This window comes from Echinops telfairi, unplaced genomic scaffold (assembly GCF_000313985.2).
Source record: "Echinops telfairi isolate 266 unplaced genomic scaffold, ASM31398v2 ScPeMD7_443;HRSCAF=831, whole genome shotgun sequence".
Taxonomy (NCBI): domain Eukaryota; kingdom Metazoa; phylum Chordata; class Mammalia; order Afrosoricida; family Tenrecidae; genus Echinops; species Echinops telfairi.
Window position 1 is genome coordinate 45,599,216 of NW_022104341.1, and position 17,291 is coordinate 45,616,506.

The 17,291-nt window shown below is 41.8% G+C and overlaps 1 protein-coding gene and 1 pseudogene across 1 annotated transcript in view; both read right to left on the bottom strand.

The window, feature by feature from the left end:
• Window positions 1–9,798: 9,798 nt before the first annotated feature.
• The window catches only part of ST6GALNAC5 (ST6 N-acetylgalactosaminide alpha-2,6-sialyltransferase 5), a 38,059-nt gene continuing 30,566 nt past the window's right edge, over window positions 9,799–17,291 (bottom strand). Inside the window, exon 4 of the mRNA XM_004699320.2 lies at window positions 9,799–10,888. Within this exon, the coding sequence (XP_004699377.2) occupies window positions 10,657–10,888 (232 nt within the window). The 3' untranslated portion in view covers window positions 9,799–10,656. The remainder of the gene's footprint in view (window positions 10,889–17,291) is intronic.
• Window positions 15,270–15,465, bottom strand: LOC105978264 (annotated as a pseudogene).

A 17,291-nucleotide genomic window follows, 5' to 3' on the forward strand; every position in this document is an offset into this window, starting at 1 on the left:
AGAATAGTTAAGACAATAATGAATAGAACAAGTTGGATACCTCCACTCTAGACATAAAGATCGAAAAAGCTACAATAATTAAAATCATGTGGTAATGGTTCATGCATAAAAAAATGAACAGTTTAGAGTCAAGAAATAATTCTGAACCTATACAGGAACCTGACTTACCACAAAATTTTGGTTCAAGGATAGCATTTTCAATAAAGAATGTGTATATTGGATTTCCATAAAGGGGGAAAATGAACTGTAATACCTATCCTACATTATTCTCCATGTCAACTTGTGATAGACCATAGAACAAACATGGAAGATAAGACAGCGGAGCTTATGGATGAAGCTCAGCAGTTTATCTTCATGGCTTCAAGCGGTACAGAACGTTCTTCAACAGGATACACATGATCTACAAATGAAGCATCGATGAGTTGAGCTTTATTAAAATTAAGACTTCTAGTCATCAAAACAGATCATTAAGACATTGAAAAAGCACACACTGGTAGAAAATATTTGCAATTCATATATTCAACAAAGGATTTGAATCACAACCCTATAAAGCATTCTTAGAAATCATTTTATTAAAAAGACTACCCAATAGAAAAGGCGTGGGATACAAAAAGGTTGTTCCCCACATTTATTGTACCCCAGCCTAGGATGCTGCTTGGAACACCTGGTAAATGACTGTAGCACACCTGGAAGCCAGCTGCTTAGGAGTTATCTCCCTGAGGGCATCAGCCATCCAAGGCAATCAGACACTATTTTCTGTCCCATGGTAGGTGGGCTCACTCTCTGCTGATAAGGATCGTGGATTGTTTCCCTGAAGGAGAGCCCAGAGACAAAGTCAAGGCAACTCAAGGACGACTAAGGTTAAGCTGCCATCTTGAATCTAGGATCCGCCCATCTTGTCACATGTGTACCCCTAGTCCCCCCACTTCCTATTGCGTGTACACCCCTAGGTTGTCCCCCTCCCATTACTTGTATTACCTATGGTACAACCTCTTCCTGGGACATATGTGGTTACCTGTACTCAGGGGGCTTGCATGCCCCTAAGTAAACATAGGCCTTGATTAGAAATACATGCTCCGCCTCATCTCCCACCTCCACGTAGACCAAGAGGGGCTGAGGTGAGCATGCTACCATGAAATGTGTCTAACTCCTTTATTTTATCTTTTTTCCGACCTTTTCTATCTTCTATAACTTTATCATAATCTTTACATATTATTGCCGCACAATTGCGCCTAGGGACTCCCCGCAATTGCTAGAAGCTGGTTTACTCTAACAAAAAGGATATCTTCTTTATAAAAAAGGATCTCAAGTGGTCAATAACAATATGAAGACATGCTCAAGACTCATCAGAGAAACGCAAATTTAAATTACTACCCTATTTAGAGGAGGGGCTCAAATTAAAAGGAGTGATACTGCCACGTGCTGGCAAGTACGTGGAACAACTAGAACCCTCTGTCACGGTGTCTAGAAGATATGCTCAGCAATTTGTTTAAGGAATAGCCTGTGTCTCATCAATTCCACTCCTGGACATAGATGGAATAGAACGAGTGCTTTGACCACAAAGAATGTATGTGCACAGTGTTCCTAACTGCTTTATTCGTAGGAGTCCTAATCCCAAACGATTTTCAACATTCAAAAACACTTCACACACACTGCCATCAAGTCCAGTTCAATTTACAGGACAGAATACCACTGCCTCTGTGGGATTCTGAGCCTGTAAATCATGATAAGACCAGAAAGCCTAATCTGGTCTTCCTCAGAGTGGTAGGTGGTTTCAAACTGCTGACCTTGTGGTTAGCAGTCCAACTGGTAATTCATTAAGCTATCAGGGCTCTCATCAACATGAAAGGTAATAATGCATAATTTGGGCATATTTCATACCACCTTCTAGCACATGGCAGTGAAGAAAAGGTGTACCGGTGCACACATGAAAATGGATGAATTTTAGCAATATAATTTTGAATAGGAGAATCTAGGTACAAACATGTATATGCCACATGAATTCCATTGATATGCATTTTAGAAACAAGCAAAGCAATTTTATGTTGATGGACGTTCAGGCCAACCTCAGACATGTTGCGGGTTTGGCTCCACACGACCAGGATAAAGCAAAGATGACAAAAATCAAGCCACCTGGATCTTGTTTGCCAGTGACTGGGAAAGCTTGATTTACACTAGACTGCAGACCTTTCAATGTGCAATACAGATTTATGAAAAATTTGCAGTCGTGTGAGAATTACCAAAATGTGACAGAGATACCGAAGGGAGCAAATGCTGCTGAGAAAATTGTGTCAATAGATTTGTTTGCTCAGGGTTGCCACGAACCTCCTGTTTGTCAAAGTTGCAGTATCTGCAATTCGCAATAAAGTAAAATGCAACAAAATGAAGTAAGCCGGTACCAGGGAAGAATGCCTGGAAGAAAGAATGCGTGTCTTCTGCCAAGCTGGCAGTCTACTGCCTTTGGATCTCGGCGACACGCATGTGTGCTGTTACTACACTCGGATCATCAGCCTGGCTCTGACTCCCAGCAGTCCCCTGTGCACAGAGGAGACCTGCCCCGCAAGGTGTCAGGGCCGTGACTCTTGGGAAGCACATCTGTCAGCCTGCCTGCTAAGGAGTAGCTGGGTGGGCTCACATGGCCAATCTTTTGGCAAGTAGTTGTATCATCCGGGGACTCCTCCATGGATATATATATGTCAAATTCTATCACTCTGTTTATATACAATTGATGGACTTAATAGAATGGAAAGTATACATCAAAAGAAAATGTAAAAAAAACAAAAACTCCCAAACTCCAAAAACCCACACAAGTAACCAAATGAGCAAGAAAGAAAATGAGTTAAGCAGGGGGGGTGGGGTGGGGTGTGGGGGGGTGCTCTACAAGATATCAGGACTGATCATAAACTATCATAATTATTAGTACAGATATTAGAGAATTTTATCCGAATGGGATGGAATAAAGAGTATAGAAATAAACTACATGTATGAAAGTTTTATTGTGGATCACTGGGAGAGAAAGAATTTCTGTAGGAAGTGATACTAGGACAATTATTGCCTGTCCCAAAATTGAATCCTACCTCACAGGGGTGGTAGGGTAGATGGGTGGCAGATAAGGCCCTGACTTTTATGAAAGAAATAGAAACATCTTTAGATTTTGAAAACATTTTTTAGCGTACACATATTAGCATAAAATGAGCAAAACTTAATAAGCAGGAGTAGGGAGGATTTATTATATAACAAATAAGTTCTCACAAGAAATATTAAAATTTTTAATACATTAAAATTAATTAAAAGCTTCTGCTTATTAAAAGGCACTATATAGAGAAAGAGAAGACAATATTTTGGAATAAGAAATTTGTAATACATATGAGTATAACAAAAAAATTGTATCTTGGATAATCTGGCTAGACCAGAGTATGTACACGGGTACAGATAAGAGCTGGAAACACAGGGAATCCAGGACAGATAAACCCCTCAGGACCAATATTTAGAGTAATGATACCAGGAGGGTAGGGGGAAGGTAGGAGGAGAAAGGGGGAACTGATCACAATGATCTACCAATAACCCCCTCCCAGGGGGAACAAACAATAGAAAAGTGGGTGAAGGGAGACATCGGTCAATGTAAGACATGAAAAAATGATAATGGTTTATAAGTTTTCAAGGGTTCATGAGGGAGGGAGGGGAAAAATAATCATTAAATATGACATGATAAAAGTGATCTTATGGAGCTTTTTTATGGCTCACGTTCTTTAAAGGAAAAAAGGGAGGAGTAGAAAAGTAAGCTAAGACTCAAAATTCATTTGGTAGGTATGGTAACATTAATGGAGTGTATGTATATATCCACACACACACATATATATATGTATATACACACACACATATATGTATATAGAAATCATGTGGAATCTGGCATTTACAATAGCACAATGTGGTACCATTTATACATAACAAGTTGGTAAAAGTTTACACTCTGAAAAGACCAAGTGTTAGCACGGTACAGATAAGTACTAGAAGAGAACGAGTGTTCAACCACTTTAGAAAACAATTTGGTAATACTGTGCACGTATGAACAAGTTTTACTGTATAGGCCGGCAATTTTATTTCTGGGTATATATACCTTAGAAAATGCACATGTGCACTAGATAAACTTAACAAGAATACTCATAAAAATATTGTACATATTATCAAAAAAACAGAAAACAACTATTCATTGAGAGGAAAGTGGATAAAAATAAATTACAAGACTCTCCCACAATACACCAATGAGAATAAACCAGAGCAACGGGCAAAGGAAACAGTTACATCTTGGAAAAAGTTGGTCGCAAGAGACTATCTACAATGTTATATATAACATTTGTATGATGTCCACAAATATACAGAACTAAGTAAAATAGTATTTACAGACGTATGTGATACACTATTTTCAAAAATAAATAAGAGTGATAAATGGAAATTCTAGGAGAGAGGCTAACTTATTGGGGGCAATCGAGGGCACAGAGGGAATGGAAGGGGAAGAAATATTTAGGTAGTCTCCAAGACAAACCAATGTTCTCTACTTACTATTTCATATGTTACATATTTATCACATGTTCCTTGGTATGAATCAAATAGGGCATGACAAAAATTCTCATAGAGTTTATGTTAGAGAATGACATTTCTTCTAGATTGCACATGGTCCTTAATGACAGACTCCTGCGACAGACACTGCGGGTTCTAATTCTGCCCCTCTCAGTGGCTGCAGGATCAGGACAACAGTACACAAATGCCATTGCCACAGTTTTCCCAAATGTAAACGGGAAAAATAGGAAAGCTTAACTTACAACTTACTTAACCACTAACAAGCCTACCCGGTGAATGGCAAGCCATGTGTTGTCTCTCACTTGGCTCCCAGTGGAGATGTGACCAGAAGGACCCAGATGCACACACAACCTTCTTGTCTCAGTTTGCTTCTCTGCAAAATGGAATAAAAGGGCTCATGTGCAATAATTCCTATAAAGCCAAGGACACTGCCAAGAACCCAGGAATGGTTCAGTAAATGAAAAATAATCACTGAGGTTTGATTCAATCATCCTGAAACTTTGATTCAGTCTGCTGGCTTTCCTATCATTGGTTTTGGAATTAAAGCGCAGTCACATGGTCAAGAACGGAAGATTGCAGCACCTGGGAGGCTTTACGGAGGGAGCCAAGGCAGTCCCCTAGTGTAGCTGGACATGGCGAAAGAGAGATGGTTTCCCCTAACGTCCCTGCTGAGATTCTGCTTAAAACCCCACCACCGTGCCTTTCTTCATATTTTATAAAATATCACTTTATGACCATCATAAACTTATTGAAAATATGGGATTATCTAATCTATGCAGAGATAACGGCTACTTTAGTTTATGAGCATGCCGGCTCTGCCTCCCCTCTGCTTTACACCAGGAAACGGCCGTCATAATTTTTAAAGTACGTGAAACTGTAGACACAGAGCTAGGAAATGTGGAGTGTCTACATATACACGCAGGTCAAGCTTATGTTCCCTTGTATAAGGTACTCCTTGACAGCCGACTCACCTTGACCGAGGGGATGCAGTCCCGCCCTCCTGGAAGCTGAAGGTTACCAGACACCCATAAGGCTAACGAGGGAGACTCGGGGGCAGTCTAAGCCCTGCTTCCCCCAAGGTTGTCCTTTCCCTCACATTCTGGTGCACATGAAAGCATGCTGGATCTGCCTCATGGAAACAGTCTTTTTTGGTGAGGGGCCTGGGTTAGGCTGCATTGGGTTTTTAAGATACAGGTGTGCTTCGTTTTTCTTTACCTTCAGCGACCACAGGGTGTATCCCCAGCAGCTTTAGGATGCTGTCAGTTTTAAGACAGGAGAGAAGTCCTTTCATGTTAGACTCACTTTTTGAGTTGAGCTACGGAAGTCAGAGCACGCGCTACCTTCCGGTGGGTGGAATGGCAATGGTCAATATTAACTTTAATTTGTGCTAAGAGCAGCTCGCTAACCGTGAGAACACAAAGCTTGCTGAACTTGACCTCCCCTGTGTGCTCAGTACACCCAGTATTTGCAAACTTAATGAATTCAGCAACATTATCCTACCCAAATTTAGGTCAGCTCTGTTGATTAAAAACATTATAGGTTTAAGGATTGATGCTATAAGAGCTCACTTAAGTCTTTCCTACTTTATAATTTAACTACTTTGTCACAGACTCTGTCTCCTACTTTATACTTTTTAAATGAAAAAGAATGTCTTTATACCTGATGGCCGATCCAAAGGGTCCATATTAAGAGATTATCATCAACAACAGACGTTTATTGAGTGCCTTTGGTAAGCAAGGCACTGTACTTGGGTCTACAATGAAAAAGGAGAAGTAGTCCCTGCCTTCAAGGAGCTTACACCCTCATTCAATTCAAAGGACAAATACACATATTCAAAGACAAAAGGACCATCCAAGGGAGCATGTCATATTAGGGCACTGACTAGTAACAGACAGGAGGCCAGCCATTTTTGCATTTCCATGTTGGCTCAATACCCTGAGTCGGTCGGATGAATGAGCTAGTGGAGAGGGGTACTCCTGTTCATGTTTGGGCCTCCAAGACACTCTGACTTCTCCTTGTTCCAGAAGAGCTCTGGCATGTAGGACGCAGACAATTGGCTCCCTTCTCCTGCCCCCAGCACCCTAGTATGCGAATTCTCTTTGAGTTGCTCTTCTGGTAGGGTAACCCCAGGGTGCGACTGCTCACCAGGCTCTCCTGGCTGTAATATTAATGAAGCAGATTGCCAGGCTTTTCTCCTGAAGCACCTTTGGGGTTGAGGGGGCCCCAACCACCAACTTTCAGGTTAGTAGCTGAACAAACTGTTTGTGCTACCTGGGGAACGCGCCCCACTACCCCAAACCAAACAAACAAAATCTACCACCATCTAGTTGATTCCAACTCATCAATCAACAAGTTCTACTGTCTGCGAGTCACTTCCAAGTCATAGCGACACAGTAAGGACAGAGTCGAACTGCTCCTGTGGGATTCAGAGCCGGTTCATCTTTAAAGGTACAGAAAGCCTTGTGGTCCTCCTGTGGAGTGGCTGCTGGGGAACAAGGAGACTGTCTACCCCATCGCTCTCCCACAGAGCAGCTGTGGTTTTGAACTGCTGATGTTGGGATGTCAGCCCAACTTGCAACCACTGCGCCACCAGGCTCCTAACATTAGAGAAGGGGGTGGGGGTGGGGAAAGAAACAGATCCTTCTCTTAGAGAGGGAAGGTTTCACAATTTGAGTCATTTACCCAAATATATAACTTGGGGTACACATATTTGAAAGGTCATTCCTACACATGGGCAAATATTTGGGCAGGTTTTAGATAGGCTCATAGGAGCTTACTCTCTTCATACTAGCTAACCATTTTAACCTTTTCCATCCATATTTACTGAGCTTCTTAAGAAGAAAAAAAAATGAGAGGAGGTTTTATTTCAAAATGAGGCTTTCTCTCCTGTTATAATGCAAATAAGTCAGTAATGGAGAGGAAACTTCAGGAAGCGAAGGCCATCCTGTTGAGAGGTGTTTGGTTTTGAACGTGGCTCACAAGCCTGGCTGTAAACCAAGGAATACAAGAGACAGCACGCCTTTTTTTTTTTTTAAGCCACCGTAATTTGTGGGGTTTGCTTTCATTTATTTATTTATCTCAAAGAGGAAATCTAAGTCTGAAATCTGGGGACCTTGGCAGTTTCCAAATCGCTCGCCTTTATGTCAAGCCCCTAGGAGTCTATCCAGGGTCAGTGAAGCGCTGGGACTTAGCTGCCAACACCCATTAACCTTAATGGAAATCACACAGCTAAGTCCCCATGCAGCACACTGAATATTTACCTCCTAATGTTCTTTTAATGTACGTTTTCTTGGGTGAATATTTACCGTAGAATATTAAATGTGAGATTCCTCTGTTTATGGGCCATTTGAAGTGATTGATTTTGTTTGTGCCTCCCTGTATCTTTGCCCATAATGGCTATCTATTGTAATGGCCTCTGCCAAATGTTCTTGCGTTGAAATAACAGAAGCCACGGATCGGCCAGCTGTGGCATTGTATTACTATGGTCTTAAAAGCTGGAAGGAAGCTGATGACACAGCTGGGGAGAGAAGAAAAAGGTATGAAGCATAATGAGTAGGGTTTAGGCTTCAAACACAATATGGATCTTGAAATCACTGAGGTCTGTAAACATGGCTCTGTAGTCATCTTTTATATCAGAGTTTATGCTTAATGGTATTGAGTGGTGTTAAGACTGACAGTCAGGAAATAATAGTGTCAAGACAGGAATTCAATTGCCCACAACCAGATCCATCAGCACAATCTATCAGAATTTGAGGCATTAAAGACAAATGCTGTACTAAAACCACTGCCTAAATGAGAATTTAATGCACTTATTTACACTGTATTTTTAAAACAGGGACTTACATATCCTAGCTACACGTAGACTTAGAACATTTCCCAGTGAAATCAGGGATATCAGAATTTGATTGCCTTTAACTCTTGATTATTTGCGAGGAGTGTAGTTATGAAAAAGGTAGCATTATTAGGATGGAATTTTGTTGGCTTTTTTAACCTGTAGCTTACAGATACATAGACAATTGAGACAGGGGTAGCTTAGGTAATATAGCTACACTCTTGCATGTCACAACTATGCCTTTACAAATTTCCATAAATACAAACATTGTCAAAGGATCCATTGACATCTAAGCAACATATTCGCTTCCAACACTGGTAAAAATTACCTACAAATCAATTGGATAAAATTCACATGATCTTTCATAAGTTCTTAAAGCAGAATTCATCTTACCCAAGAGATTATATAGAAATAAAAATCTATCGTCCCTTTAAAACATGATTTGGGCTTTCAAAGATCACATTCTACTGTGTTTTGGACAGATTTGTCAACGTGACTGGCTTTTAACAGCTCAGACTACAGCACAAGGATATCAAGTTCCTCTTCCTCTGTGACGCTGGGAACTTTGTTTGCATCTCAACAACAGTACCCCTCATAATCGATAGTACTTTCCTTTCTTGCAGTTAATGCAAAGAAATTGAGTTTTAATACAATTAAGGAAAGAAAAAAGATGTGGTCATTTGGGGAAGCGTTAATCAGAAGCCAGACCATGTTCTGTTAAACAGTGTAGGTCTACACATACACAAGTGTTTTTGCGGGTGCCTTCCAATTTGGCACTAGAGAAACTAACACCTTCTAGGCCACATGTAAAGAAGTAGTGGTATATTTTCAAAAAGACCAATGAAGAACAATACCTGTTTAAAAGAAAAAAATTGAACTCTCTGATCTTAGCTCTGAATGAAATAATTCCTTCATATTCATCTAGACCAAAGAATGAACGTGGATAAAGCCTAAGAAGATATACACTGAGTGGGTTTGAGTAGTTCATAAGATACACAATAGTCTGATAGAAAATCTCTTAGAATTATCATCTACTTTTGGAATTGTAGTTCCTTGCTCTTGAAGCCAGGGTCCATGTAGGTTTTTTGTTTTTTTTCCCTTGCCTTCGTGCAAGAATCACACGATAAGCAGGGGGTAGATTGTGGCCAAGGGGGATTGCTTTTCAAACCACAAGAGAGGGAATAAGTAGTAGGGAAATACAAACCAATACAAAGCCAAGCTCACTGCTTTGAGACAATTACAAGTCAAAACAATCCTATAGGACAACCCTAAAGTGGTAAATCTTTAGGGAAGCAGATTGCTAAGTCTTTCTTCCACGGAATGGCTGCTGGGTTTAATTGCTAACCTTTTAGTTAGCAACTGGAGTGCTTTAAACACTGTGCCACCAGGGTTCCAAGAATAATGGCCTGCTAATGTTGGAGTCCTTCATTCAAGTGCAAGGTTCTCAATAGATCAATAAGAGGCTCATAGAATTTTACATTGTCATGTGGTATATTGACATCATTCTGCACAAGAAGAAATTAGGGCCTAAGAAAGTGAAGTGATTGACATCAATTTTCACTGTTAAAAAAACCCCCAACTTTCCTTCAACTTCTCTTGTTGGCATTAAAAAATAATTACTTTTTTCTTTTCAATTTTGTCATTTTGAAAGCACTTCTGCACATTGGAAAACGTCCTACCTGCTCTTGCTATGAAAGAGAAAATCCCGAAGTCAATGGGGTTCAAAAATGCAGCACAACACTTGCGAACAAAATGCCAATGACATGCTACAACAAGCATTATGCACACAGCAAGTCATCGCCCCAATGCCAGGCCTTCCCCACCATCATTCGGGATTAAAAGATTAGAAAGCGTACATTACCACATAATCATAATCTATAAAAATACTGGCCTACAGTGCACTAAAAAACTTTCAATAAATAAAATATCGAACATTTGCTTTATGAAAGTCAGTGGAGATGTGCTCTTCAGAAATCATGTCCACGCTTTTTAGGCAGCTTTTGAGAAATTACACATACAGACTCCAACAGATGACAAAGACTGTAGATCAGTTTAGGACATAGCTTCTTAGAAAAAAAAGTTTTTTGAAGTGGTATTTCTATAAAGGACTGCAACTAAGATGGTTGAGCTGCTCATGTTTCTGTCGAAGGCAATATTTAAAGATATCTAAAATGTTTTTAGCGTTGGCAGCATCAATGCCTCTGGTAGTTGAGACGCTGGGTACTTGAGACTGGCTTGTTCATTCCTCAGAACACAGGTTTAGTCTCAGGGTGATTTATAGCTAGCGATTCTGGTTTCCAGTCAGGTTGGAAAAAGTGAATATTGAATGTCCGTGCCCAGTTCTTAAAGACTCGTTTCTCTGTGATGAAGCGGTGATGACTGCCCTTCCGTCCACGCTCATGTGAAAGGTACATGGTACATTCATCGGGTCCAAGAGGTTCGTAATAATGATAAGGTACTGAAGGGTGATTGGGATCCCTGTGGGTGAAAAAAAGAGATAAGTGATTAAACAAAACAAAACCACTCTAAATCCCTTGGACTCATTAAAACAAGGTGTTATATTTAATAAGCTGATAAGCACAGATCATCTTTTCTAGTTAAATGAATTTCAGGAAATAGTTTTTCTAATATTTAAGCAATAGACAAGTGGGGAGATTTTGAGTTGGCTAAATAAATGGAGTGACCATCATTAGCAGACAAGGAGATTAGCAGTGTGCTATAGGTTTCAGATTTGACACTATATTTCATTTAGACCCAACTCAGCTCCCATTTTCAAAAGAAACTCCATTTACCAGAAGAAGCTACAGAGTTGTTTATGAAACAACACATAGATCTAATTTATGCCCATCCCACCACCCCCTACAAGACGTCTAGAGACTTTCTCATATACTAAGAGCATGTTCTGCAAGTTGATCCTCGATCAGTGTCCTCTGTCCTCTCCAGGATCTTCTAACCCACCCGACCTTGTCCACTGTGCCATAGGCCTTTCTGGTCATTAACTCTGCCAACCTAAGTCTTGTTGTGAGGCATTGGCACTTTAGAGTTGGCACCTGCCTGGGACATTCTGCCAAGCAGTAAATGCCCATGGCTCACCTGTTGGGTATCAACTAAGCCATTCCCTCTCCTAACGGGCTTTGTCTGATGACGACCTGTCTTGCTCCCTCGTTCTCTGACTGCTTGTCATGGCACCAAGCACTCTGAAATCGCTGCTGCTCTCTGTTGACCGTCCCCACACTATCATTGTGTCTTGTTCCTAGAACAATGCTTGGGAGTTGCTAAGAAAAACATTGAAAATTTCTGTTGTTGAAATTTTCTGGCATTAGCAAGTTAATCGCAAGCCTAAAGTCCCCTCAAATATGGAAAGCTGAAGGCCCTGCCTTGACCCCGTGGGAGCAAAAGGAGGCCATGAGACACGTCATGGGTTTTCTCTAGTTTGTAAATACGTTGGAAATCCTCAGTCCTTATGGTGTTGCCTGGTAGCCCGAAAGAATTTCCAGCTCTTTATTCCTACATCTTCTACAAATGAAAAAACACTTCTTCACTTCTTTAAGGTAGTGCACAGAAGATTAATATGGAAGGGTGGGTGCAGGCTCTCACTGTTGAGTTACTGAAAGATTTAACCTGGAAGGGCTCTGGTTTCAGGGACTGGTCTCTGTTCCAAGCTGGTCTATCCACCTATCCATCCGTCTTTTGAAATCTGGGTGATAAGACTGATCAAGACTTCTGTAGTCAAACTTCTTTGCCTTGAGCGACCCTCAGCATTTGACCCTGTAGATAAGAAGAGAAATGGCCCAGGCTGCCAACCTTCTTGTTAACCTCTTGGTTCTACTCAAGTACAGTAACCTGGTTTCTCAAGGATGCTCATCTTGCTAGAGATCTGTTTGTTTTCCTCAGAGGTGATCGATAAACAAATGGCTTTCAGAGCAGCAACTTTCCGGGAAGGCAGGGATCGAAGTCTTTTATCAAGGGTGTTGGGGTTGTGGCTCTGACAACAATACACCTTTGAGGTGCTTTCCTTTAGGTTAGTGTTCTTCCAGGAAGAGAGATTTATTTTTGGCATGCATCATTTAAACATTCAACACCCTGGCTTCGCTGTAGTGCTGAATTAACACTTTGCATTACTACTATGCTCGCCTGGAATGTCTCCCATTTCTACAGGAAAGCAGTGGGTCCTATTTTATCCTGTTTATTTATTATAAATTTCACCTACTTACTTATTCTCGAAATGAGAATCCCCTTTCAATTGTGGTATCCAGAGTTATTAATATAGAAAAGACGTGCTAGGAAACATACAGGTGGGAATCGGCCACTCTGAAGAGAAAGGAATTCAAAGGCAGAAGGCAAACCTCTCCAGATTCGTGTGACATAGTTTTGAAAACTATGACAAATTCATGCTGCCATGGGTTAAGCTTTTACTCCATCATGAATCAGGGTTTAATTCTGATTCATCTACATTTGGGGCACATTATTGGCATCAATCTGACTAGAGAAACAATTAGGTTTCTAAAAATATCCTGAAATTGATTTGGCACCCAGGAATAGAAGGTCATTGGAAGCCAGGTAAAAGATGCTATCGGATCAATTTCCTTATTCCGGAAGACCATGTCTTTGAGTGAAACCCCATCTGGCTCTACATTGATCACCTAAACGGAGAGTTAAGTCAACATATTTCGTTATTATGATTCCAACAGTGTCAAAATAAGCCATTTGTGTAAATGAGGGTTCTTTCCACACTTCAAACATCAGTCCAGCCAGCAGAAGAGTGCTGTGTAAGTCCTGGTGAGACTGCGGGACATCTCACCCCGGGGAGCAGCCTTCAGCAGACTCCACCATAGCAATTGGAAACCCCTTCTAGTTTAAAGTTCTCATCCCTTGGAAATGTTCCCAGTCTTGGCTCCCCTAAAGGAGACCATAGCTTTTCCTTCCATCACCTGACACCCAAACAGATGACTACAAACATCGGCAGAATGGCCATAGGAGGCTGTTGTAAAGAGAGGCTTCCGGTGGTCTGGGTCCTGTTTGCGGTCAGCTGAAGCTGAGGGCATGGAGGTGGGGGTGTTGCAGCAGCCCATCATCAGCACCCAAAGGCCAGTGAAGGTGTTATGTAGCTAGAGGCAGAACTAAGGTTCCTCTACATGGGTAAGGCTGGAGACAATGCTTCCATTCAAGCTCCTGGCCAGGAAGGGGTGGTCCACCTAGGTGGGCGGTACACCTGGATTGGCCCAGCTGGGCCAGCTGAATTTGATGCAGCCCATGGGGTCGACCAGTATCGTAGGACTAGGCTTCCCAACGGGCCCTAAAAAGCCAGGCGTTTTCTCTCTCCCAGCGGCTGCCACACAGTCCAGCGTGACTGTGCGCGGTCCCCCTGAGACTGCTTCTAACCTTTATAGAACTCACTTGGAGCACAAGCCAGGCTTCGGCATGAATTCTTTCTCGCACAAAGCCAAGGACCCAGGTATTTCTCTCCCGGGGAAATCTAACAAAGGCACAAAACTTAGAGAAAGATATGAAGAAATATTTTTATTTTTCAAAGCAAGCGGGTAGGGAGGGTGAAGAACTTAACATTTAGTGTCTGAAGAGCTTTAAATATATACCACTGCATAATGTCCACCCCTAGAGATTCTGGTATAATTGATTTGGAGAGAGCCCAGGCACTGGTATTTTTAAAATACCTTCATTTTGAGCCCTAGTGGCACTGTCTTGTAAGATTAGACTGATAACCTCAAGGTCCGAGGTTCAAGCCCAGCAGCTGATCCCCAGGAGGAAGACAGGCTGTGCGCTCCCGTAACTAGTTACAAATGCTTGGAGACCACGCAGAGGCTTGTTCTGACTCTGAATCAGTTCCTCCGCAATGGGTGGGTTTCTGAATCAGAGTAGACGAGGACAATACTGAATTATAGAATCTATAAAATAAATACCCGCGACTCTATAGTGTCTTAAATCAATGTCTAAATGAATAAATTAATGGGAAAGAAAAAACAGTACATCCTCACAGAAAATTCCAATTAAGAAATATGGGAAGAATGAGCCAAAAAAAAAAAAATCATCATTGAAACCATGCAGTTTGTTTTTGTAGACAGGATTTATCTGTCTAGCCCGAATTCAATGGAAATTGGGGGTGGGAGGTGGTGGAAGATGAGGAGAAACAGGTTATTTAAGCTTGTCACTTTATCTCCTCCAAGATATTTCCTCAGGTCAAAGGGGAAAACAGTAACTTCACAATAAGGAGACCCGGCAGACGGCACCTTCATCAACTGAAAGCCAGCCAGTAACAGGACACCTTGACGTCACGTGTTCCCTGCTAGAAGCAGTGAGAGGGTTATGTCTGTCCAATACATCACCTTCCCACGACTCACATGGAGACATCAGACAAACACAAAGGAAGCGGCCCTATAAAATCACAGAAAGAGGCATGGCAACACTGAGTGCAATGTGGAAGGCTGGCGTGGGTCCTGGAGCAGACAAAGAACATCAGTGGAGAAACCCTGAGCAGAGTGGAAGAAAGCCTACCGCCTACGTACCTTGATCCTAATTTCTTCTTTTTTTTCTAATGATTATATTTTTATTTTATTGCTACATTAGCAATGGAAATATAAGAAGCAGGCAAAGCATGCAATGTCATGGAGCTTTTTGAGTGACGGAGGTACCCGTTGGCGGCTGAAAATGGCATATCTTGTAGGGAAGGCAAGAAGCACACACACAAGCTCGTACATGGCGGATCATCGATAGCATGGGCCATGTGAGATTGACACAGCAATGAGAAGTTTTCAGGCAAAGAAGATGGATCATTGGCTACTTCTGCCCTCAGCCAAAGAATATGGAGAAGATATCAGAAAATTCCTACAATCTCTACATAGGTTTACAACACGAAGTCTATCAAACTAAGACAACACTCAAGCATGTTGCAATTTGCTCCTGGGAGAACGTCCCTGTTTTGCAATGTTTGCACACATTCTTTCTCCTGTTGGATAGCTTCCTTTGAGGGAGACTTTTTTTCTTCACAATTTTGACTTGTCAAAATTCTCCACTTCGGACAAATCTGGCTTATCCCTCATCTTTGAAGATCCACTGAAGGATAAGCCCTGGGTTGACCCAGGATTTCACTCAGGGCCAGGTTAATCAGGATGCTAATTTCTTAGTGCTGATCACGGTACTCTTGTTAAAGCAACATGTTAGCATTTAAGGGAGCTGGGTCAAAAGTATATGGGAAAACTCTAGACTGGTTTAACGACTTCTCTGTAAGTCTACAAGTATTTTAAAAGAACAAAACCATTTTTAAAAGTTCATTTTAAGAAGTGCTTTACTGATGGTGCCCGGCTATCAAAAGATACAGCATCTGGCGTCTTAAAGGCTTGAAGGTAAACAAGCGGCCATCTAGCTCAGAAGCAACAAAGCCCACATGGAAGAAGCACACCAGCCTGCGTGATCGCGAGGTGTCAAAGGGATCAGGTATCAGGCATCATCAGATCAAAAGATTTTATCATAGTGAATGAGAGGGGGGGAGTGTGGAGTGGAGACCCAAAGCCCATTTGTAGGCCACTAGACATCCCCTTACAGAAGGATCTCAGGGAGGAGACAAGCCAGACAAGGTGCAGTGTAGCAACGATGAAACATACAACTTTCCTCTAGTTCCTAAATGCTTCCTCTCTCCCTTCTCCCCACCACTATCATGATCCCAATTCTACCTTTACAAATCTAGCTAGACCAGAGGATGTACACTGGTACAGATAGGAACTAGAAATGCAGGGAATCCAGGGTGGATGATCCCTTTAGGACCAGTGGTGTGAGTGGTGATACTGGGAGAGTAGAGGGAGGGTGGGGTGGAAAGGGGGAACCGATTATAAGGATCTACATGTGACCTCCTCCCTGGGGGACGGACAACAGAAAAATGGGTAAAGGAGACATCGGACAGGGAAAGATATGACAAAATAATAATTTATAAATTATCAAGGGTTCATGAGGGAGGGAGGGGAAAAATGAGGAGCTGATCCTAGGGGCTTAGGGGCAAATGTTTTGAGAATGATGAGGGCAATGGATGTACAAATGTGCCTTACACAATTGATGTATGTATGGATTGTGATAAGAGTTGTATGATCCCCTACTAAAACAATTAAACAATATGAAGTGCTTTAAATGCAAAGCAAAACCACTGCCATTGGATTGGAACCATCTCCTGTGACAGAAAAGAACTGTATCGGGGGATTTCGGAGGCTGTCTAAATTTTTATGGGAGCAGAAAGCCCCGTCTTTCTACGTGAAACAATGTGTAGTTAGCTGCTCAGCTTGTAAACCACTGCACCATCAAAGTTCTTTAAAAAGTTCCTTTGGGGATTCTAGTATGCAGGTAGGTTCAGGTTTGAAGCCACTGAGTACCTGTAAAATACATGTTTAGTTGTGTTAACGCTAATACCCATTGGCCCTCTAAGGTAAGAACTGCTTGTCTCTGCTTGGAGGTGAGCTACTAGCATCTCAGTAGCAAGTGCAGTGCCTCGCTTTAGGCCCCCAGCCTCACTCAGCAGACCGCTAGATCCCACCCCTTCAGCCCAGAATGCAGCACAAGGACTCCACCCAAACAAACTTGTTTAATCTTTGTAATACTCCTACAAGAGAGACACTATTATTATCCGCACATTTCAGATAAAAATAAAAATCCAACTATATAAGAATTAAAGGTATCTAGGGACCAAGATTTGGACAAAAGCTGATTAACTTCAGAGACTGCCCATGTTCTTTAAGAATGAGGCTCCTGGACGATGACCACAAATAGAGCAGCCAGTCCACAGAGAGGACCACATGGACAGCCCCACTATGAGACGTGATGCCCCTCACTGGCCCATGGCCCTGCGGGGGACAACACCAGTGACACAGTGTGGGAATTGCGC